General features: G+C 38.4%; 1 protein-coding gene across 6 annotated transcripts in view; it reads left to right on the top strand.

Moving 5' to 3' along the window:
- Nucleotides 1-23225, top strand: part of LOC118247664 (trifunctional purine biosynthetic protein adenosine-3) — a 39167-nt gene extending 15942 nt beyond the window's left edge. For 5 of the 6 annotated variants that reach the window (XM_035545828.2, XM_035545831.2, XM_050715587.1 and 2 more), the window contains exons 6-22: nucleotides 91-159; nucleotides 2107-2232; nucleotides 3165-3252; nucleotides 3613-3698; nucleotides 4285-4453; nucleotides 5050-5281; nucleotides 7512-7606; nucleotides 8244-8353; nucleotides 8948-9146; nucleotides 12501-12749; nucleotides 13106-13258; nucleotides 14319-14522; nucleotides 14833-14964; nucleotides 15593-15723; nucleotides 17137-17278; nucleotides 20208-20323; nucleotides 21485-23214. In XM_035545828.2, the coding sequence (XP_035401721.1) occupies nucleotides 91-159; nucleotides 2107-2232; nucleotides 3165-3252; nucleotides 3613-3698; nucleotides 4285-4453; nucleotides 5050-5281; nucleotides 7512-7606; nucleotides 8244-8353; nucleotides 8948-9146; nucleotides 12501-12749; nucleotides 13106-13258; nucleotides 14319-14522; nucleotides 14833-14964; nucleotides 15593-15723; nucleotides 17137-17278; nucleotides 20208-20323; nucleotides 21485-21667 (2484 nt within the window). In that variant the 3' untranslated portion in view covers nucleotides 21668-23214. Of the gene's footprint in view, nucleotides 1-90; nucleotides 160-2106; nucleotides 2233-3164; nucleotides 3253-3612; nucleotides 3699-4284; nucleotides 4454-5049; nucleotides 5282-7511; nucleotides 7607-8243; nucleotides 8354-8947; nucleotides 9147-12500; nucleotides 12750-13105; nucleotides 13259-14318; nucleotides 14523-14832; nucleotides 14965-15592; nucleotides 15724-17136; nucleotides 17279-20207; nucleotides 20324-21484 lie in introns of all 6 variants that reach the window. The other variant, XM_035545827.2, reaches the window with a different exon arrangement.
- Nucleotides 23226-24614: the final 1389 nt, after the last annotated feature.

The following is a 24614-nucleotide window of genomic DNA, read 5'->3' as shown; positions in this document are numbered from 1 at the left end:
CTTTCTTGATGTATTTGTTTTTCTTGTTGCATTTTAACTGTTTTAAAATGACTGAAACACAGAACTGAAGAGATTTTCTTTTTAATGTAGGATAAGACTTTTGGCACAGCTGGGGAAACGGTTGTTGTTGAAGAACTCCTTGAAGGAGAAGAAGTTTCTGTAAGTGTGTGTCTCATTGTAACCTTTAGATTATACTTGTTCCAAGTTATTTAGGAAACAACATGTAATTACCAATAGCAGGGACGTATAGGGTTTTATTACTTATATTAGAATCAGTTACCTGTTTATAAATACATTTTTATTAATTAACGGCAGATGTGTTAAGAACCAAACTTCCTGCAGTCTGTTAAAATAATTCATATTATAAATAAAAATAGCTCAGGCAGTAATCAGTTGTTTCCCCATGGGGAAAAAATAAAAACATAAAAATTTTGAGAGTAACTGAGCATGCACATCTGTGTTATGATTTCCCTGGCATCAAAGACAGTGTAAGATGTTCCTTCTCTTCCTTATTTCTACCTCTTCATTGCTATTTGTTGTTGATTCAGTTATACTAGTTACCTGTTCATGGGGCTATAAACTAACAACCTTTTTTCAAATAAATCAGCAACAACTTGCATATTTTATGAGGTCTGGTTTATAGTCCAGTCCCATTTGAATTAATACAAGTAACAGGATGGTGAAGCGTAGAGCAGGAGAAGGAAGAAAGGTTGGGAGTAAGGGAGAATGGAGACTTTCAGCTGTAGTAATAAAGGGAATATATTGAACTATATCATGAGGGATCAGTGCAACTCCTTTAGAGCGCAGGAAGAAGCAACTCCAGACAGGTGCAGGCAGGATACTCTTTAATCAGTTTCATTGCCAGAGATACTGCAATGTGGAAGTGCACCCGGGGACGAAGGGCCTGGAACCAAAGGCTGTTGAATGTTTTGAAAACGCTGATTTACTTTGCAGATGTAGAGAGAACATTTCCTTCATTTTAACATGATACAGCTCCATCATTTAAAAAAAAAATCTGATTTAATTAGCAGAGTGTAAAGGAGAAAAGGAGAATTAGAGCCTAGGTTTTGAGGTGGCATGGGAACTTGACACTGGAATCACACAAAGTAGAACAGCCAAGTACCAGCTCAGGTTCCCGAGTCCTGGAGCTGCAATTGACATATACTGGATATTGTGAACGTTGATCTTGGAGGTGGTGGTATTTATAAAGCAAGCGATCATCTCTAACTGTTGCTAGTCTTTGCATATTCTGGTTTCCTGTCTGATATGAAAAAATTAGACTTGCAAATTTTGGTCATCCTTATTCCTTCTTGGTTGGCTTGACCTCGTTAGGAGATAAGGGCTTATCCAGATCTCCATTCTCTGGTGAAAAACATGTAGTCCTTAGAATACCTGCAGATTTACTGTAATATAACACAATACCAAAAGCATGCAATTTAAAGGGTTTTGTTTGTTTGTTTGTTTTTCCTGAGATGATTGATAGCAATAAAGAAAAGTACTATTTGCCTTGACTGTCAAAATAATTAACCTTCCACAAATGACCGTAGTTTTTCATACATTCACATTCTGGCATTTTGAGGTTTTGAAGGGGAATCCTGGGTTATCTTTTAATTAGCATTTTAAAATGTTAAATATAAAAGTTGGACTAGATGATCTTAGAGGTTGGACTAGACTAGATGATCTTCGAGGTCTTTTCCAACCTGAATGATCCTGTTTTTATGAGTACTGCTATCAGTAGTCCAAACAGTGAACATCATTGTCCAATTATAAAAGATGCTAGCAGATATGTTATTATGAAGATACTGAGCCTAAATAGTGTGGTATGTAAGTAATTTACAGATAATGTAAAAGCAAATGGAGTTTTGTCAATGAGGAAAAGGAAATTTTGAAAGGGTTGTAATATTTTCTTTCCAGGGCAGGGAAGAGGAGAGGGAGGGAGGAAGTAACTACACCATGAGGTATTTTGTTTTCAGCCTTTTCAGTATTTTTAGTACTCTTAAATATCCATTTTTGCAACACTAAAAATAAAACAGATTCGCACTTTTTTTGCACTTTATGAAATTGTAATCATATACTTGTGTTTTAATTATTTTCCTTGTTTTCTAGTGCTTATGTTTCACGGATGGCGTCACAATTGCTCCCATGCCCCCAGCCCAGGACCACAAGAGATTAATGGATGGAGATGAAGGCCCTAACACTGGAGGAATGGGAGCCTATTCTCCAGCACCTCAGGTAAAAATGTGATAACATCTCATTGTAACCATAGTACAGCTCTAATACTGAAAATATCTGTGAATTTTCAATTCTATCATGACTAACAGGACGTGGAGAGAGTGGGATCTTGTGGATGGAAAGTGTTGTCTAAAACAAATGTAGTCAGTTAAAGCCTGTAACTTGATAAATTCGTTCCTCTAAAGAGGAGGATATTTCTACTGAATCACTTCTAATTATTAAGATGGAAGTTTTGTTATTTCCGCAACCTTTTTTTTTTTTTTTTTTTAAAGTTGGACTCGATAATCTTGAAGGCCTTTTCCAACCTAAATGATTCTATGATTCTAAGTGTAACAGAATGCACATCATTAGAACTACATGTTTAACCACATTTTTATTTTGCTCTGGGCTAAGCTAATGATGAATCTTTGCTGTAGCTCAAGTTAGTTTTGTTTCTGTTCTGCAAATAGTCTATTTGTAAAAGGTTTTAATTTGCTTTCTGTTCACCTATGTCATGGCCATTTCTTTTTCTTTTTTATTAAAGAAAAATCCTCTGTTCCTCTGTAAAGCTAATAATTTTGTTTTATTGAACAAAATGCAATCAGTGACCCCAGTATTTTCCAACTGTGATTTGTCTTTGGGAGTCCCTGTCTGAATGCCAGTATGTCTGTGCAACTGGTTTGTTCTAGTGAAGCCAGTGGGACTAATGGTACGTGCAGATCCAGATCTAGAGCCACATACCTGAAGAAATGTAACCTGTTGTATTAATGCTGTAGTATGTATTCTGAGGAGAGAGGAAAAAAGTACTAGCTTTCCCTTGTTTGAAGCATGTGTTGGAATGTGCTACAGACCATCAAAGTGTTCTGCTTGACTCTTCAAAATGCTAGCCATATCATTAGGAAAATCATGCATTCCCTTTATACAAAGACTGCTTTCTAATCCCGTTTTATTAGATTTCTAAAGATTTGCTGCTGAAAATAAGAGATACCGTTCTTCAGAAAACTGTTGATGGCATGAGGAAAGAAGGTGTCCCCTATTTTGGTATGCATAAAAGTTTGTTGGCTTTTCTAATTATAAGGAGAAAGACAGTTTTGTTTTGTCCTCTTTATAGGCCTAACTCACACTGTAGGTTAAGGAAGATAGCTTTGATTTATTTGAAAACTGTGTTTGGCATTAGTGGCTTGATTTAAAGTCCATTGAAAATAATGGATATCTTTTCATTAATGGTTGATAATTGTCAAATGAGAAAGAGCAGAAAGAACAACAGTTGAAAAGAAGTATTAACATTCTAGCTTTAAATGAACATTGAATGTGTTTTCCTGTTTAGCACTGCCATGAGTAGGTTCAAAACAAATGACCTATACAGTTGCTCAGATAGATTTTTGTACATTTTTATTCTAGGTGTGCTTTATGCTGGGTTAATGCTTACCAAGGATGGACCTAAAGTTCTAGAGTTTAACTGCAGATTCGGTGACCCAGAATGTCAGGTGAGTGTCGGTAGATGACAGTTTATCAGTAGGGGAGGAGAGAATTCTGATACCATCTACCATTATTCTTAACTAACTTTCAGATGAATAATCTGCCAGTTGCTCTGAGACTTAAAATATTTGGTTTGTTTATTCAAGACAGAAAGTCTGTTATGAACTTGTTCTGTTCCAGATTTCAACACATTATATATACTCAAATGTGGGTGTTACAAGGGTAAGCTTGAGTGGAATTCAGTGCTTTCCTATCTTTTCCAGAATGGAATGGGATTTTTTTAAACTTTATTAAAGAAGCGAACACATTCTTTCCCCACTTCCTGACTCTTCATTTCTGTTCTTCAGAACACAGTAGGGTTTTTAGGCCTCTGCCAAAAGGGGAAAATGTAGTTCTTTTACTCATAGAAACTATCTTCAAGGAAGAGAGTTTTTAAAGGTACATAGATTATGCACAACATGTATATATGTGTGAAAATACCGCAAAAAATCATATTTTCATTTACTGTTGCAGTATTATTTTGAAAAGCTCAGTGAAGAAAATGTAAAAATGTTACGTTGTTTTCTTCAATTTCCTAAATCTATATTTTTGTAGGTAATTCTTCCACTGTTGAAAAGTGATTTGTATGAAGTTATGCAAGCAGTTATCAATAAAAAGTTGTCTAGTTCCATGCCAGTGTGGTTTGAAGACAGTGCGGCTGTGACCGTGGTGATGGCTAGTGAAGGATATCCAGGAACCTATCCCAAGGGTTTGGAAATAACAGGTAAATACAGCAGGAGAAAGTGCAAAAGTCTGATTCTTCTCCTGTCCTCTCTTCAGCCTCTCTTTTGCCAGATGAAGGTGAATCAGTGTAACCCAGATTCATAGAAACTTACGATCCTGTGATTATGGGTCAGCAAGAGACAACTCAATTTTCACTCATCAAAGATTATTGGTAATGCACCCGTAGCATTTAGAAATCTCCACACTGTATTGTTAAGTTTTATAGCATTTCTTTAATATGTTTTACTGTTAAGTGCTTCTGGGACAATTACTGATTCTTACAAGACGTTGACGCTGATATGTTTTGTAGTCTCTGTGTCAGTGAAGTATAAAATCTATCTGCAATTAAATGCTGTATGAAGATGTTTCAGCTAAATACCTCTTTCTGTCTCTGAGCATACAAGCAGCAGACTCATCTATCAACAAAATGTAGTTTTAAAAAATTTATTCTTATTTCTCAGAATAATCACACTGAATTTGTTTGTGGTTTCTAGGCAGTCAGTAGGTGCTGAATATTGATGTATTTGAAGTATAATAGAGAAATGTTCTAATCAACTCATTTTCTTCTGCATTTATTTTATTGAACAACAAACACAGGACTTTCTAAGGCTAAAGAACTAGGACTGGAGGTGTTCCATGCAGGCACGGCCCTGAAGGATGGCAAAGTGGTGACTAGCGGAGGAAGAGTCCTTACAGTAACTGCAATTAAAGAGGATCTAATGACAGCACTGCAAGAAGCCAACAAGGGAGTAGCAGCTATAAATTTCAAGGGTGCCATTTATAGAAAGGACATTGGTTATCGGGCTATAGCTTTCCTGAGTCAATCCAGGTAGATATCTGAAATACTTGAAATGGAAATAACTGGCGTAAAAAAGAATTAGGGACATCACTAGTTTACATTAATAAACTGATGTTGATTATGCATAACTCTAGACAAGTTTTAACTGGCATCCCTGTGAGCAGTCTAAGCAGGACCAGCCAAGGAAGGAGCAGGCTTTTTTTTAACTCTTTGATCCATGCACTTAATTTCCCAAGTCTGGATTAAGCTGCAGTGGCAAGCATAAGTAACTTGTGCTGTCTGTGCTATGACTGCTTTATGAGAGGTGAACTTTTGTTTCTTAGACTCTGAACCATAGCTTTTGCTCTAAATTCGTTGTCCAAAAGGCTAACGTTAGTATCATGAAATGTATGTGTGAACAAAGTTGGAACTATTTTATTGGTTCATTTTAGAGTCTTTAGGAACAGTAAAATGGTCTTGAATCACCTACCTTGTTGAGATATGCATAATATAATAGCCGTCAAAAACCTGGGTAGAATTTATAACTCTTTTTTGTTATTATTCCTTTTATTTTCACAGTATTTGGTTTAACGGTCTTGAGAGAGCATATTTTTTTAAAGCAGCGTGTCCTACTGTGTCTCTGATGTTATTGAGAATTTCCTGCAAGATTTTATACACATTTTTACCTAATATAAAGCCTGTCTGCCTGTCTATTCTTCAATTAGCTCAAAACATAACTTTTGATAATCGGTTATTTTGTAGTCTATGAAGCATACTAGTAAGTTTTTAATTTTTGCTAACAGTGTATACTGATTAGTTTATTGTAAAATTATAATCAATAAATTTACTAAATGAACAAGGGTGTTCCTATCTGGTCTTCTTTTTCAAGTACTGTGCATCTCTTGAGAAATTTATGTGAAGATAAGTAATTGTATTGCCATTGTGTGAGAAGAGGATACTAGCATACGTTAATGAATAGTTCTCTAAAGCACTGAGTTCATCGGCCAGGGCCATGTTGTGCACAGTTCAGGAAGGTTGACGGTTGGCTCTGTAAAGCTGGGGAGGCACCTTCTCCTGGCAGCCTGGCAGGATTAAGTCCTATGCATTTCCCTCTGTGGAAATATCCAAAATATTTATTTAAGAAAAAAAAAAAAAAAAACAGAAAAATACTCTCCTTTTAAAGAATCAAAGTAGATAGCATGTTTTTAAAATAAGGTGAAAGTATGTCAAGTATTGATTATTTTCAGACTGAAAGGGGCTGGCTCTGGTCACTTGTTATTGCAGGGTAAGATTTCGTTGAGTCTTATTCACAGGCTGAACTACTGCTGCTTGTAATTATTTTCCTCTTGCAAATTTTTGAGCAGTGATATAATGTGTGTGCAGATACCTTTGTATTTTCCTTATAGCACAACTCTTGTTTCATCGTACCTGTAATTAAAAGTAATTAATCTCATGGTCTCCAAAATAAAAAGGTCACCCTGTGAATAGGGGAACAGACAAGTTGCATGTAAAAAAAAAAAAAAAAATTTGCAGTTCGTTTTGTGGTGGTATCATTCAAGGTTATAAGGAGAGACAACTTTTAAGCTGCAGTTGTTAAACTCTCAAAGTGTCACAGAGGAATATTGACTTACTTGATACTTTGCTTTTGAAAAGCTATCATGAGTTTTATTCTGCAAGGTGCTGAGGTGTTCTGATTTAGCACTGCTTTTTTTATACATTTTGTTTTGACCATAGGAACAATACTACTGATGTGTCAGCATCCAGCCCAGGGCTTCAAACCCTACAAAATCTGATCCATTTACATTGTTGTTGTTGCTTTTTTGTTTGTTTTTTATCATGGTATATGACTGGATATCATATGGTATTTATGCTCTGATGCTGTCTTCAGTATATCTGGAAATATTTGAATACTGCTTATGTTTGCTTATGGCAAACAGTCCGTGCTGCATATCCATGAAATTTTGCATCTTTGGTGTGGTACTCCCTGTCTTCAGGTATATGTGTGAGGTCAGGTTCCAAACAGGAAAAATATAAACCTTTGAGTCATTGAGCCTGCCTGACAAGAATACTGCAATACTTAGAAGTCATTTGATATGATCAAAGTTAATGTACATGTAGGAGAACAGAGACAAAACTTGAAAAACTTCATTGACAGCAGAATAGGATTCTGAATGGTTAATCTCCTTAGTGAGGCAATGGTATAAAGAAGTAAATATTATTTTTAAATGTATTTGTGTATTTAGAAATAAATTGCCATAACATTTTTTTAACAATCTTTCAGAGGCCTGACTTACAAAAACAGTGGGGTAGACATCGCAGCAGGGAATACTTTGGTTCAGAAAATTAAACCCCTAGCTGCAGCCACATCAAGGTCAGGTAAGAGTTGTATCCTTTATTCCTGTTTCAGTCAGTTCATAGCAAAGAGGCTTGTAAGAGAAAAATATAGAGAGATACACACACACACGTGCAACGACATTTCTTGGCAGTGTATTTCCAGTCATATTTGTTTCACTCTTAGTATTTAATCAAGCTCAGTTTTAAGATGACCACACTTTTACCGTATTATAACCACTCCTAGCAACAAGGACTGTAAGCAGTAGTAGTAACAACAAGAGAGGGGATTTCCATTGGGAAAATGCCTAGTTATCCATTCCTAGAAAGCAGTGGGCTTCCAACTGTTCCCACAATTCCTTTTCTGTTTTTCAGAAAAATGCTAAAGGGTGATATATATCAGTCTCAGTAATTATTGAATGTTCAGTCACAAAGTTTTGTATTTTTAGCTTCAAATAATAAGTAAAAAGAAAAACAACAACAACAACAACAAAGCAAATTTAAGAGGATTAGGAGCTTCTGTGTCTTTGTGAAGAGGCTGTAAATGTCAGAGGAAAGTCTCCTGGTGACAACACAAAGTCATGTTGAGAGATTAGAGAGAATTAGCTAATGTGTTGGAGATCCTGGAGAGGCCCATGAAAGTAAAAGTTCAGTATTTTCTCCTATTTCTTCTGCCTGGCAGGCTGCAATGCAGAGCTTGGAGGATTTGCTGGCCTCTTTGATTTGAAAGCAGCTGGTTACAAAGATCCTATCCTGGTATCTGGAACTGATGGTGTTGGCACAAAACTTAAGGTAATGTGAAAATCCGTGTAAAACAAGGAAAACAGTACAAAGGGGAAAGTGCTTAATCACACCACTGTCCATGTTTTATCATAAAATACGAGCTATGTTTAGAAATACTGATTTGTATTTCTAAAAAGGGAATGAAAAATGAAATTGCCCTCCTTCACGTAAAATAATTTAATATGCATTTAACTTTCAGCATGTAAATAGCCTTATTTGAACAGATGCTTAAAATAGCTCATTTTTAGTATTAAGTGCATAGCCAGTACACCATTTCATTGAGGTAGAATCGCCCTCCTCAAAAAGGTTACTCATGGGAAAAACATTCAATTACACAGTTGCTATTGTCTAAATGCAAACTGCAATGAAACCCTTTCCAGTTCAGTCCCCTTCTGTGAAGTTTGTTTTGTACTTTCCAACTGAGAAAGTAACAATTCCTAAAATAAAATTTTAGGAGAGGCTCACAGAAAGGATAATAACTGGAGCTGCTCCTCAAAAAGCATCTAGAGGAACAGCATGGTTTTGATTCCCTTCCATTGCAGACTCTGCTTGTGTTTCAGTTTCTGTAAGCTAACAAACAGGTTCTCTCGCTGTGTTTTGCAGATTGCACAAGTGTGTAAGAAACATGACACTATAGGTCAAGACCTGGTTGCTATGTGTGTCAATGACATCCTGGCTCAAGGAGCAGAGCCCCTCTTCTTCCTTGACTATTTTGCCTGTGGTAAACTTGACGTTGAAGTGGCTCAGGGGGTCATTGCAGGAATAGCTGAAGCATGCAAAAAGGCAGGATGTGCTCTTTTGGGTATGAATACACTTTTTCTTTAAAGGGTGTGAAAGGTCGTATGCAATCTCTCTATAATTGCTTTAATGTGGTTGTTTTCTAACTCTATTAAAGAATCTCAGAGGTGTGGAAAAAAAAGGTTCACATGTCCCTGCTTTCAGAGAACATGATCTCTGCCTACTGGAAGGAGACAGTACTTTACAAATGTTGCCATTAGCTCAGGAAGTTGCATATAAATTTTTTTATTTGTATCTTTTCATTTAACTTTGCAACTATAACTACTACCTAAAAAATCTAACAATTCATGTCTTTTAATACTCTGTATTTTTCAAGTAGATTTTGAAAACGTGCCACTAGGTTTGTGGGGTTTTTATCCTTTATCCTAAAGGAAATCACGAAGTTTTCCTTGAAACAAGATTTGTGTGTGTTGCTGTGCATGCACATGTCCCTGTGTGTGTGTACACATTATCCTTTGAACCTCTTGGCTGATTTTAACCAAATCTGTCAGGAAGGGTAGAGATCTCACAGGCATTTTACGCCCACAAGCCTCATAAAACTCAAAAGCCAGAAAAATACTCGTATCAATGTAGGAAAAGCTTCAGCTGGAGCTTAGTTCTCAGGACGCAGAAGTTAACCACAAGACAGAAAAACAAAACAAAACAAAAGTTTCATTAGTTATAGTACTAACAAAACTACTTGTCCATTGAGGACTTACTGAAGATTTATATTTGAGGCTGTTAAGACTCAAATTTAAGCATTTCCCTTTTCAGCCCTACAATAAAAGCACATAGTACATTTTACTAACAAATTACATATATATATTCTGTTATACAGTAATCCATAAAAATAATACAAGATTTCAGTTCTTAAAAAATACAACTTTAAAACTGTTCAACTCTAAAAATATTTGTAGGTCAGTGAAAAAGACATTGTTTTATAACCTTTAGTTTATAAAAGGAATACAACACACGGTTAAATTTTAATGCAATGAAACCCAGAAAGTTACGTTTCCTTGTATAGTTTTCTCTTTTTATAAAAAACTACTTGGAGAATTATCATGATTTTTCAAAAAAGGCTTTTGATTTGAGAATAAAAGTGACAGATAAAGTTATCTTACTTTATGTACCACTTGATAATTGGTAATAGTACAACTTCCCTTTTTTTCGACTCCTTTAAAAAAGTTGGCAACAAAAGTGTGTTCTAAATGAGAGTATTTTATTTTAAAGGAGTTTACATGCTTTGAACAAGGGGCTATTTATGTTCTGTTTTATATTCTTTTCTGCATGAACTGTTTGCCAGTTTTATGTTTGTCTTAGTATTCTCTCAGTTTATCAAATATAATCAAACCATTCATACTTCAGCATAAGTACATGTTAGGTGAAATCTTACAATGAAATTACGTACTGAAATTTGAAGATTTTATTTCCAATTGGAAGACTTTAAAACTACAAAGGGTGCTGTTCACTTGTAAAATAATACCATAAAATAATACCTCAAAATTGTAAATGGGTTGGTGAATATCCCTTTTGTGCCAATATAAAAATAAGTTGGAATTCATAAAGAAAACAGCCATTACTTGCTTCCCAAAATTTATGGCACTCTCAAAAGGGACAGAGAGGATGCAGTAATTGAATCCAAAGCAGAAACGCTTTTCTGTAGCCTGGATCATTAAAATAAATTTCAGTTTGGGCTCCAGCTTAACACATTCGTTTTAGTGTGCATGCACGTAGCATGTCGATCTCTCTGTACAGTATCACCTCATAAAAGTCTTGTTTATAACATGTTCCTGAATTCTTACCTTGTATTTCTGCAGTAGCTGAATATTCAGCTCAAACACCTTAAGCTCATCACACCACTAAATAGTGCAGTACTGAAGGACATATCTAAAAGCTTGGTTTTGCACAAATGTTATTAAATATGTTTTTAAACAAATATATCTAAGCAAATGACACTTCTCAGCATGTACTTTGATTTTAAAGTTGGTCATAGCAGTGTAGTGTAGAAACCTGGAAAAGGTTTCAGAGAATCTAGCATTGAGCAGCAGTCAAGGACTGAGCAGAAGTATAGAAAAAACAAGACAGTACTTGTCAACATGTTAGGTGGATGTCATGGTATAATGGCAACTTAATCATTGTCAAAGTCATCTTCTTGTAGACATCATGACCAGTGGAAAGGTTTGAAGAAGAATTATGACATGGCGTTGAGGATAGCTGGGGAGAGTTCCTTCCCAGTATAGAATCACAGAATCATTCAGGTTGGAAAAGACCTCTGAGATCAGCTAGTCCAACCTTTAAACTAGCACTGACAAGTCCACCACTAAACCATGCTACCAAGTTCTACCTCTACATGTTCCTTGAAGATCTCCAGGGATGGTGACTCAACTACTTCCCTGGGCAGCCACACAACCCTTTCAGTAAAGAAATTTCTCCTAATATCCAACCTAAACCTCCCCTGGTGCAACTTGAGGTCATTTCCCCTTACCTTATCCCCAGGTGCTTGGGAGTATGAGGTAATAGTGTGAAGATGGCTGTTCAAAAAACTTCAGAGTGAGCAGTAAATGCTCATTTCACATATTAAACGTAGTAATTTCATCTTGTTAGACTGAATGAGACATGACAGGCAGAACAGTGAAGACCATCAACTTATACCTGAAGGGCACTAAGGGAGCCAGTGCTGGTGCATGCAGAGAGAGAGTGCTGTCTGAGCATTGTTACGCATTTTTATGCAAGCTTGGAAAATTACCTTTTCAAACTGCATTCTGAATGAGGTCAGCCAGACAAAATATGGTTTTCAGGACAAAACACAATGATGTTCTAATAATTGGGATATAGTAGAATGACCTAGACAATTTTTTCAGCGACATGGATAGCTAGGAAAGGCTCGCTTTTAGAGGTGTTCTCCCAAAACAGTCTATAATCCTTACATCTTTAGAGCTGTGTTGATAATAATGCCCAGGTTGTGGGACAGAAGAGTAATATATACACAATCTTTATGGAGGCACGTGAAACTAATAGCTATATAATGCCTTTGAGGTTCTTTAATGAGTTTCTTATAAGTTTTTATGGGAGAATGTTAAACCTGGCAGAAATTTGGAGATATGAAGCACTAACCATGTGCTTTGATTTTAAAATGTGAATGCACAGCAATGTGATACTCGTCACAGTGAGGGAGGAAATGCTCTTTCCCAATTTGCTATTGCTTGCTCAATTGGAAGGCCTGTGACAAATGTGTTTTTAATTACTTCTAATGTTTGTTTGCCTAACTAAAAAAAACTCCATCCGTTAATGCCTTATGAGTTTAAAACTTTAAAAACTGCATGTGTGCTGGTCCCAGTGTTTTCCAACAGCCCCTTCACGGTTTTTATCATTCTCACAGGAGGAGAAACTGCTGAAATGCCAGGCATGTATCCACCTGGAGAGTATGACCTAGCAGGCTTTGCCGTCGGTGCAGTAGAGCGAGGGCAGATGCTGCCCCAGTTGGAGAGAATTGCTGATGGAGACATGGTTATTGGAGTAGCTTCTTCTGGGGTTCACAGCAATGGGTACAGCCTCGTAAGGAAGATTGTTGAAAAGTCATCATTAGACTTCTCTTCTCCAGTTGGCGTCTCTGGTGATCAGACATTAGGTACCGTTGTAATACAGTTTCTTCGCTTGAACTTCTCAACGGGCAAATGCGCACTATTGTTTTTGTCTGTGCCTTTACTTATAACTTTTCTAAAGCACTGAAAAAATTACTCCATTCTCAAACATTTTCTCATCTTTTTTTTTTTTTCCCCTGGTGAATTACATATGCAGGAAAGAAATTAAGGGTGGGAGATAAATAACTAATTGTATGCTAAAAGTAGTAGACGTGTTTTTCTCTGTAATATAATGCTCACTAGTATCCAGCAAATTACTACTTGGAGATTCCCACAATTTCGTATTGATTAACATTTATTTCTGCTCTGTAACTGGTCTTATTTCATCTTCTTTCATCTACAGGAGATCTCTTGTTAACCCCAACTAAGATCTACAGCAAGACTTTGCTGCCTGTCCTTCACTCAGGCCACGTGAAAGCCTATGCCCACATCACTGGAGGAGGCTTGCTGGAAAACATCCCCAGAGTTCTCCCAGAGTCCTGTGGTGTTGTTTTAGGTGAGATAAAAAGAAAAGCTGTAGAAATATCTGCATGTTAATATGGATCAATGTGGAAGCCTGTGTACATGGGACTGTATCAACTGACTTGCACTGTCTAGAAATCAGTTTGCTTTCTCTTTGTTGCTAAAGCCAGTCAAAACACGTTGTAGTCTTAGGACTTCTGTCTACTGAATTCCCTTCCCTGGATTGACTTTCTTAAGAGCTCTATCCATACTTTAACAACTAAAACAAGTTTAAAAGCAACCCAAAGTGAATTGTCACCATTTTCAATAATCTGCAAAATTACTGATAATTAAATGACATTCATAAAGCTTTGGATTGGCGTTCAGGTATGGTTACTGGCTCAGGTGGATCTCCTGCTATTCAGCAAGCTTCAGTTAATCCTCATTTCAGGTATGCTAGAAATAGTATTTCACTTCATACAGGGAAGGGAAGTATGAAAAGGTAAATGACTTATTATAGGTTATGCAGTGTTCAGTTGGGTTGTAGAGTAAGATAAGGGAACTACTGTTGAATTCTGTACTCCAGAACTGTACGTAAATCATCCTTCCACTTGTCGCTAAATATAACGAAGAAAGAAACCTACTGTTTCTGAAGTTCCATTACAATGGCTAATTCAGAAGCATTTTTTGTGATGCTGTAAATCACCTTCACCGTGTTGGATCTGGGGGAAGTGTGAGGCTTGCACCAGTTTTTATAGCTATTGTTCTCGTACAATAGTTTTTTTAGAAGCAGGGTTGTCACCCTCAAGAAGAGGATTTTCCAAAGACTGCTTTAGAGCCTATTTTTAATTACTCGTTAATGGTTTGCAGTGGAGTGATGTGATTAATTTCCTCCCTGAGTGACACTTTTTTCTATTCCCAAGCCTTGTTCAGTAAGGAAGGAAAAAACATCCCGTTTCCCTGCATGGAAGCTGATTTCATTCAAGCTAATGCCGTTGTGGGACTTAGTCTGTGCTTTACATCCAGATTTTGCCTTTCAGTACTCTAAATAATTTTAGCTTTTTGTGCATATGTAGTGGCTTCCTCTCTTCATTTGTATTTTCAAATCTCTTTAGATGCTCTTAGCTGGAAGATTCCTGAAATATTTTGTTGGCTCCATAAAGAAGGGAACCTCTCTGAGGAGGAAATGACTCGGACATTTAATTGTGGGATCGGTGCCGTCTTGATCGTTCAGAAGGAGATGGCTCAGCAGGTCCTCAAGGACATCCAGAAACACGAGGCAGCCTGGCTGATTGGGAGGGTTGTCCCCCTACAAAAAGGTTACTAGATTTTTATTTTCCTTGAAAAAACATGAAGAACTAAATTACTTAGCTGGTGAGTCTCCATGGAATTTAGCTGAAAAACTATTAATTGGGACCTCTGTGGCTTTTGTGGATGGGATATTAAAATGACAGTCCTCATGACTTCTGTCTTGGTCTACAGAACATGTGCTTAGCAATGTCAGATGTCACCAGCACTATAAATAAATATTGAGAAGTAAAGCAGTACCGCTAGTCTCTTTTCACTAGTACTTTTCTCCTCTCTGCTTCTTCCTTTATTTATCTTTTTTTTTTTTTCCTATGTGTTCAGGCTCTGCCCATGTTAAAGTCCACAGTCTGCTTGAAGCCTTGCGAGCAAATAGGTCACTGTCTGTGCACAGCCATATCCAAGGCAAAATCCAAACAAACAAAGTGAAGGTTGCTGTCCTTATCTCTGGAACAGGTGAGAGTTTGTATTCTTTACTGCAGGTTAAAACAGACTATTGAAAAAGGACCTTCAACTCAGAATCAAAATCTCTCAAAGTCCTTGCAGGTCTCCACAGCAACTTTGCTAGGCTTCTGACAGGCTTTTGGTGCTCAGTACCAGGCAGAATAGATTTTGCCCTAGGAGTCTTTTCAATCAGAAATAGAATGATCTTTACCCTCTGCTGCAAACTGGCTATAAATTGCATGTATTCATTTTATCTACCAATTTCTGCATGTCTTTAGGTTCAAACAACCAGTGTGTTTTGCACTGTTGGGGCAGCAGCTTTATTTTACAATCACATCAGTGTCCTCTTGCCCCATAGTCATCTCCAGGGTTTCCAGCATTCTCACTTGTTAAGAAATAAACCATCATTCCAATTCCAGAAACTACAGTTTACATACTTAATTGCTAGTAAAAGCCCTGTAGACTCCAGGTGTCAAATTCATTTCCCAGTAAGGTCAACGAATAAAGGATTATTGTTAACATCAGTGTCTTTTGGATTGGGTCTCACCCACACTGCTGCTTATTTAAAACTTCTTCTAGCTGTTAACTGTATTTATTCCCCAGGAACAGTTTGATATTCATGAATTATTTTTTCACTCAGGCACAAACCTGGAAGCCCTGATAAATAGCACAAAGAAACCCACCAGTTTCGCACAAATAGTTCTTGTTGTTTCTAACAAAGCTGGTGTGGAAGGGTTAAGGAAAGCTGAAAGAGCTGGTATTCCTACAAAGGTAAGTGTTTCTCATCTTTTTAAAATTAACCTTCATTAGCTCTGACTACAGTAGAAAGGTACTGTGAAGTAATGACTTTTAGTGGGTTAAGAGATGATTTCAAGAAAAGTCTTAGTGCTTTATTTTTTGTTCTGTCATAAATTTTGTGCCCTTGGGCAAATGACCTAACATGGGAAGCAAATTACTTCCTTTTTTTGTTTCCTATTTACAAGTAATCCTGATGGTGTTGGGAATGGTCATTATATTAAACCAGTGCAAATCTTCTACAGTTGAAACTTTGCCATTTATTTAAGTGTAGTGCATTTGCACTAAGGTAACAAGGTATTTTATCTGAACTTATATTTAGAATTAGATGCTAAACAGGCATGGTAGCTCATTTGAATGAAATTAAGAGGTCAAACTCAATGAGACCTTCCACTGACTCCCTGGGCATTGCTCCAGGCTCTTCAGGGTTCATTCAAAGCACACTGTGTTTCCCTTAAAGTTACTGGATCCATTGCTGCGTGGCTTTGCCCTTTCTGTAACCATGTGCATTAAGGATGTTAAATGATACTGTTCTGACTTAGCATTTTACAGTCACTTTGCAGTGATAACTACAGGTGATATGGAAGATTTGGCCCCAAGGCACGCTTTACTGTTAACTCGAATAGTAGCAGGATATGGTTGTTTGCACTGCTGTCTCCTGTTTGGGAGTATAAACAGATCACAAGTAAAGTATGTCCGTGATATGCAGGTGAAGGACACACACATAATGAGGGGAAAAATACCTTGGAGGGCCAATGGTCTCAAGCGGTTAAGATGGAAAGTGAGTGGCAGAACTGAGTTGTACACGCTTTACCAGTTCTTACCTCGTAGTTTGTAGCAGTTTGGCCCAGTGTTGATCTAGGCTCTATTCCTAGTGCCCCCTGCCACGTTTTCAGCTACCCAGTTCTGTTTTTTCAAAACTGCTTTGTGATATTTAAATGTACCGACATGGTAAATCTTGTAGGGATTAACAGGGAGTTTTATTTAAAAGACAATGAATGTTTTAAGTTAAGTAACACTCAAAACTAAGTGCTTAAAATTAATCACGTTTTAAGTTGAAATCATTCTAAGACTTTACATTTTCTTAATGGCCTACATTTGTAGTTTGTTCAACTGTGTCCAAATGCTGGGGCCTACAACTGTGGGCCTAGTAAAATAAAACTGTTTTTCTGCTCCGTGCTAATAGGAATAAAAACTGGTTATTTGTCTGTTAGCTGTATGCATTTTGAAGTGCTCTTCTTGCTGTGTATGTGCACCCAACTGTAGCCACGTGTGGAGATCTACTTGTTTTTTGCTTATTACTCCAGAGCACCATTTCATTCTGTTCTTAGGGCTCTTAGGTTAAATCAACCCCGGGCCCATGTTTGTTCCTCTTTTGGATTGTCACAGGTTATTGACCATAAATTGTATGAAAGTCGCACTGCATTTGACAGTGCAGTTGACAAAGTCCTCGAAGAATTCTCAGTTGAACTGATCTGCCTTGCTGGGTTTATGCGAATACTGTCAGGTCCTTTTGTCAAGAAATGGGAAGGTAAGCACAGCGTATTTCTATATGCATTTGAAAAATAATAATTTTATATATTATCCTCAGGAAAAAAAAAAAGAAAATGGAAAATATAGAAAAGGGACGGTATCAATTCTGTGTTTGCAGGAAACTAGACTTTTCCAATCTGCTAAGGAAAGGGTTGAAAGAAAGTCCCTTATTCGTTTCCACAGAGGCTTGAGGAAGCCAAGTGCAAATGCAGCTCCTTGTGGGCTTTGATTTATTAGAAAATCTTTGTAAAGTAAGGCTGTAAAACTTCAGACCTCTGCAAACATGAGGTGTTGGCCAAGTTGTTGCCTAAGCAGTAAGGGGTGGCGAGTGTTCAGCCTTCCTCTAACAGATGAGTATCTTTGGCTGCAGGTTAAACTGCAGAGCTAGGCAGTGATGTGCAGTTCCTGGTAATGAGGTCTTATCAAATTGGTGAGATATCCCAGGAGCTGTGTGAGTCTGGGGGCAGCTCTTGTTTGTCTGAGGTGTTCCTAGTGTCTCCATTCTGGTCATCTTTTACAATTTTGCCAGTTCTTCGTTAATGGCTGGTAACACCTCTGCCTACCTCAGTGGTCACTCTCCCTCCCCGAGCTGTATATTCCTTTTCTTATCTCTTTGTTCCTTTCAGGGAGTCCTGAATCACGCAGGGGCAGCTGCCTCTCTCACTCTTTGCTCTACTTTGGGTTCAGTCACAGTTACTTGAACTAGTTCTTGCTCACACCGCACAGGGGCTGGCCAGCCTATACATTACAGCTCTTCAGGCAACTTTTATTGTTCACATGGTGACTTTTGTGTTACTCTGGGTGTGTCCATGACACAGACCTTTTACACCTGAACTACTTGTCAAACCTCTCTTTAAGATCAGTAGAGCAAAAGAGGCGTTCCTAGGAGGCAATTCATTTTGTGCTAAAGCTGTCAACTAACATAAGTCAGATGAGTTGTTTTTGTTTCTCTTCATTACCGGGTCCAGAAGACCTAGCAGTAAATGTCTGCGTTGTAGACAGCTGTAGTTAGGAGAGAGAAATCCCTCACTACATGAGATGTATAGCGACAGGGCACTTCCAGCGCTGATGATCGCCCTGCACAGTGCAGGACTTGTATTACGTTTCGAAGTAGCCTGAGAGCAAAAGTAAAGACTCTTCAGTACAGGACGTCTGCACTGGTTAATTCATTTTTTTAAAATATCCAGCACTGAACTGAGGTGGAAAACAGACACCTACCTGAGCTCTGACAAAGACTGTATCCATCAGTTAGGGCCTAGATATGAGCTCAGACACTCAGTTCAGCTTATGTGTCTGTGCCAGTTAAGAGCAGTCTCTGTAAAACTCAGACCTTGCCGTGCCTATGCACTGGCTACTCTAAGTTGTCCAGGAACAGTCAATTTTTGTTGCTGCTCGGAAGCTGTTGCCTTTCCTTTCTCCAGCAGTTACAAGGACACAGAGCATAAAGTTAGTTGTGAAACTCCTCTTCTTCCTTAATGGCCCTGGAATGTTAGCTGTGAATTCTAACAGAAAGGACAGATAAAAAGAAATAAACAGAAAGCTGCTTTCCTTTAGAGCAGTTTCTGAAAGGAGAAACGGAGGAAACTCCGACAGAAGCGGAGAGAGTTATTTGCAGCTCACAGTCCTCAGTACTTTTTTGCTCAAGCAGCAAGCAGAGAGGTGCTGATGCTTAAAACTGCATATTTTTGAGATACAAAGCCAGACCGGTCAATAAATTTGCCTCTAAGTTTTGCAGGTCAAAACCTGCGTGAGTTCTTGCAGTGGGAGTGCAGGTTTTGTATTGCACTGCCCGAAATGGCCTTCACTTCACATTACAGAATCATATGAGTCTATTTCAGTACACTGCTGCCTCCGCCAGCACATGTCAGCTCAGCCTTACTGCTTGGCATTTCGGTGGTGTTCAGTGAATCCTGATGACATACAGCCTTCCTAAGCAGGAGGCATGGAGAGGCAGCGTGAGCGTAGCACACTGCGATATAAATAGTGCTGATGGTCATTTGCTTTTTTATCTTGCGAGGGTTTGTACTGAATCTAAGAGAAGATGCAGCGCTGCTAAGCACCTTTTGACTTCCCTCTGGCCCAGCGTTGGCAGGACAAGTTGTCACAGGCATGTTAGGAGCGGGCAGGGAAAGCGTGCCAGAAGAAAGGAAGTGTTCTGATGGTTTAACTGTGGCTTTGCTCGAACGGTGAGACCCTGAGGTCGTGGATAGCCACTGTCTCCTGCTGTACAGCTAGGTAGGAGCTAAGGCATCAGCTTTCTCTTTTAAGGAAGATGTAAGGTGCAGGCTTCCCAGGGCTCTAACCGGCCCCACCTGGCCGAGCATTAAAGGTTACATTACCCATTTCGGGATCTCCTGGCCAACTTTCCGCATGGAAAGTAGAAGTGGTGGACAGGTGCTTGTCCAAAGGGCAGAGCGAAGGACTCCTCTTTGAACAGCTGTTGTCTTTCATTAAACCTAAACAGGTGTGGAGGAAAAGCCCGAGCTAAAGAATTTTTGCCTTGTCATGGGAGGCTGTTACATCATTTGAAACCACGCCAAGTTTCTTGAGGGTATTGAGTTTGTAAGAAAGAGGATTGTGCTTGTGAGGAAAGAAGAGAAGAGCAAGATATAGAGGGAAAGGACAATGTTTTGTTTAAAAAAAAAAAAAAAAAGAAATCCTAAATAGTCACTGGAGAAATATGCTTTACCCATGGAGTTAGTTGTACCTGATTGCTGTCTTTGATTTATTGAAATGGCAAGGCATTCTGACATGCTTTGAGCTGGTTATCTGTCAGTAACGTCAAAAATAGCGTATGCAAAAGTCAGTTAATGCTTAGAAAAATCTTTTTCACGGATGTGTATTGTTCCTCTGTTGATTATTGATACTTTGAACACACTGATAAGTCTGAATGCTAAAAGGCAATGACCTCACTTACTCTTTTCTAGGAAAAATATTGAACATCCACCCATCCCTGCTGCCTTCTTTCAAGGGAGCAAATGCCCACAAATTGGTGTTAGAAGCTGGCGTCCGAGTCACAGGCTGTACTGTACACTTTGTAGCTGTAAGTACTTCCTTCCTCTACTCTTTATAATTCACAAGTCTTAAGATTTTCATCTCAGAGCTTGTTTAGAAAACCCTTATAGCATCACGCTTGATTACCTTTTCTCCTTTGTTCATTCATACCGTTATTAGGCAATATAGTGCTTTAGTTTGTTGTCCCTGGAGAAGGAACTGGAACTGAATACAGGAGTTAAAGCTTTACCTAAGTTAACTTCATGAAGTATTTCACTGCTGCCATTCCATCAGTTGCAGTGGGGTACTAGTTCATATAATGCCTTGACTGATCCCAGAATCTTTATTAGTACACAACATCATCATCTTAGATTTTATCATACAACCTTCCTTATTTGTTGCTTTCAAGAAAAAAACAACGCTGGAAATGGCACAAGAAGTCTAGATTTTTTAAGAAGTAATCCCACGTTCGTGCAAACAGAGAAAAACTTCACAATTTATATAAATCAAAAATTAAGAAAACCAAAGCCCAGAGATCTCTCAACAGGGAAGATGTACATGTTTATCAGTTCAGGGAGGTTTTTTTCCACCTTTTTTCATTCTCAGGGTGATAGTAACTATTCTTCATTCCTCTACTGCATTCTTCAGATTATCCTCTGCTTTTCCACTGCTCCTGAAATCTGTTTTCCCATTTGCTTTCCCTTGGAAAATGAAAAACTGTTTTTTCCAGTTAGAAAAAATGCATTCCTTTCTCCAAAACATGACTGTTGCTTTCTGTGTGGCAACGTCCTGAGAAACAATAACTAAACAGCAGGGATCTGCCTTGTTAACATGCAAAGGAAAGATCTGCTGGGTCCTCTAGTCTAGCTCTGTGCCAAAGCTGGCTAATTCACTTTTCTGAATTGAAATGTCATCATTTTGTCCAATTTAGCCTATCATGTCCTCAGTTAACGCGGCTTTTGTTTTCTGTAGCAGAAACATTACTCACTGCCTCTTTTACTTTGAAACCTACGCTTCTGATAGTTCCTCACAGGCTAGTGCGTGTCAGCATCTTCTCTGCATTCCTCACATTAGCCTATTTTCACGTTGTCTGTAATAACATAATGATAAACAGATCCCTGAGGAGTCTGGATCATATTCATTGCTACACATCCATGCCCCTCTCTTTCCTCCTTCAACCATACAGACTTTCTGGCTATTGCTTTTACAGGAGGAGGTTGATGCTGGAGCAATCATTTTCCAAGAGGCAGTTCCCGTTAAGGTCGGTGACACAGTGGAGACCCTGTCTGAAAGGGTGAAGGAGGCTGAGCACCGAGCCTTCCCAGCTGCCCTGCAGCTTGTCGCCAGCGGGGCTGTACAGGTGGGGGATGCTGGCAAGATCTGCTGGAAGTAAGAGCAGCAAGTCCATGGAGCTCCTCAGGTGGTACAGCTGAGGTGCATTAGCTGATCAAAACAGAGGCCACAGTCTAATAACGTGTATTCACCTCACAAAGTGTTTTAAGCAAAGGATTTACCATTTCATGTGCTCAGTCAAATGGCTAAAGATTCAAAGTAAAATCGAGAGAAAGCCACAAATGGGAATGTTACAACAGGGGGCTGTTCTCAGTAGCTTCAGCTACAGCTCTGTTACATGCTTCCTATTTATGGTTGCTTCCTTGGCCAACATTTCAGTTCTTAATCACTTTCTTCACAAAAAAAAAAAAACAACAAAAAAGTCTTGGTTACAGAGACATCTAAACATCTGAGATTGACTTAAGAACATCACTTTGTCTCCAAACAGACCATACAGCCTGTAACAGGGGATTCTCTTGTCACGTGCTGTGAAGTGTCTGTAAGGATGAGTAATGGCAGGTAGTAAATTGGAAGTGATGGCCATATGCAAAGACTTGACTCATAAAAAATATATAGCCAAAACAAGAAAAACTGGCCTTACCCTTCCTGCAGATAACAAAGTGCACTTTTTTTCCATCTAGTTTCTGTTTCAGTGTTGGTAGATCCTGTCTGGCCTAGATTCTGGATGTATCCAATAACTTCAAATACTGAACCTGCTATCAGTCAGATCCTAATAGAATTAAACTTCTGCTGACCACTTGCCTTCAAGGATTTCCCTATGAATCCACACAGTCCACACATGAATTCCCCTCAGAGATTTGTTCAGAACCAAAAGGTTCATTTTTTTTTTTCTGAATGAGCAGAAAGGGAATTAGTACAAGACAAAAATATTTTTTTGGCTTGTGAGACATTCTTCAATTCTGAAGAAGGTAAGTCCCTGTATTCTGGGAATTAGTATTTTCACCTAGAATAATACTGATGCAAACCCAGGAAATGTTGCAACTCTGAAAACAGTAAGGTTTTTTTCATAGATGAATTCTTGTGAAAAAGCACCTGGTTTTCTTTTAATGTGTTGTAGCTGTGAAAACATTTTAATCCGTTTACAAAAATAATCATTTTTGTCCTGTACAAACCAGAAGTATCTGACTGCAGCCAATTATGTGTATTTTAGAACTACCCTTTACTACAGAGAAAACTGGTTACTGTTCTGTGCACTGATGTCCTTATGGTAATCTCAATTTGGATTTGAAATAAAGTCTAATAAAATTAAAAACTTAAACGTATCAAAATCTTTCCCTGAATTTCCTTTTCCAAGGGTATAAGCTGAAGGAGGAGTTTGTGAAAGAGAATCTAACTATGTCTGCAGTGCAATGACTGCAGATCAGTTTCTGAGGTTACAGACGTGTGCAATCCTGCAAAAGTTAGTTATAATTCCGGAGCGTGGTGACCTTACTGTTCCCGGGGCCAGATGGTCTGCAATGAAGAAGCTTGCTGACAAAATATTCCTGTCATCTTCTGTCGCTGAGGATAAAGCTCAAGCGAATACAGAGAAAAATTACGTGGTCAAATTTAATGTGCTTGTAAAAGGCAAAGAATAAAAGCTAAATCTTCATCAGAGCACTTTTCTGTACAAACCTACCTTTGCAGAAGAAAGCTGACCCCAGAGGCCAACTGCCCGCCAAGGCTTGCAAGCCAGTCTGTCTCGGGGAGAACATAAAAGAGGCAGGGAGCATCCAGCTCTGCCTGGGGTGCAGTCTGCACAAATTCAGTACTAGCTGTGACACAGCACATCTCTTACAAGTCAAAAACAAATCAGTCTTAAATGAATTTACACATTGGTGTTACTTGTTCTAGCAGTGGTGAAATCACCACCAGTGCAGCTAGTAAGTAAAACATTTATATGAGCAGTTTGATCCCTGACAGGAAGGCCAAAAGCAGAAGACATGGCAACCTCAAATCCAATACCCCAATCCATCACAGACATCTTGAGCAAGACTCAGGTGTTTTGCTGTCTAAGAATGATGACAAGTGGGATTTAAGCACCTATCTGCATTTCTGCAAATTTGTAAAAGGAAATTTTGTTGTGAACTGCACCTTAGACTGCTAAAAAAGCCTAGTCTGTGAGAAGAATTGATCAAAAGACCACACCCAGTCCCCCAGGGATGTCTCGAACACAGAGAAAGTTGTTCAATACCACGGTGATAGCCTAGAGAACTGTTAGAGCACAATAACTGGTGTCCTATTCTCTTTTAACAGTTTATTAGTTAGGTTTTGAAACATCACTCATGCTTGGTATGCAAGCCAAATAGTATACAACATTAAGTTAATATACAACATTGTTACAACACGGTTGTAACAGGCCAAGAGCAAAATAAGCAGCATGTTTATCATAAATATTAACTACAAATATCAAACATTTGTTAATCTCTCCTTGTTACAGTTCTTCCTATTCCTCCTAGATCATGAAAATACACTTTCCTTGCTCCCATTGTTGGAGTGCAAAAGCCAAATACAGATTTCTGTACAGAAATGGCAGAGCTTGCAGGCAAGAAGCTGAATTCCCCTTCCTTCCCCTTCCACCCTGCACTGAAACAGTGCAAGCTACACATTAAATAAGTAAATACTTCGGATGTTTTAAATGGAGCTGACTCATGCTCTCAAACAGCCTGACATGGCCAAGAGCCAGTTGTACAGTATGTCCCTTACTCGTACAGTACATGTAATTCCAAAACAATGCTTTTTTTTGTTTGTTTGTTTGTTTTTCACTGCATCTGATGGCTGTTAGTGATCCCTCCCCTGGAAGTTCAGCTCTGGCTACTTCTTTTCTAGTTTGTTCAAGTAATTTCTTAGCTAGATTTCCTGCTCTCATTTATGTTACTTTGCATGCAAGTTATTATCCCGGCAGAGAGATATAAAGTTTCCCACAGAAAAACGTTTTATTTAACAGCAGTGACTCTTTGGGCCAAGCCAATCATTAAGTCAGCAGAAAGAAAAACTCAAGATTTTCC

The sequence above is a fragment of the Cygnus atratus genome, chromosome 1 (genome assembly GCF_013377495.2).
Source record: "Cygnus atratus isolate AKBS03 ecotype Queensland, Australia chromosome 1, CAtr_DNAZoo_HiC_assembly, whole genome shotgun sequence".
Taxonomy (NCBI): domain Eukaryota; kingdom Metazoa; phylum Chordata; class Aves; order Anseriformes; family Anatidae; genus Cygnus; species Cygnus atratus.
Note: the sequence above shows the minus strand (reverse complement) of the source record. Positions and strands in the feature narration are given on the sequence as shown.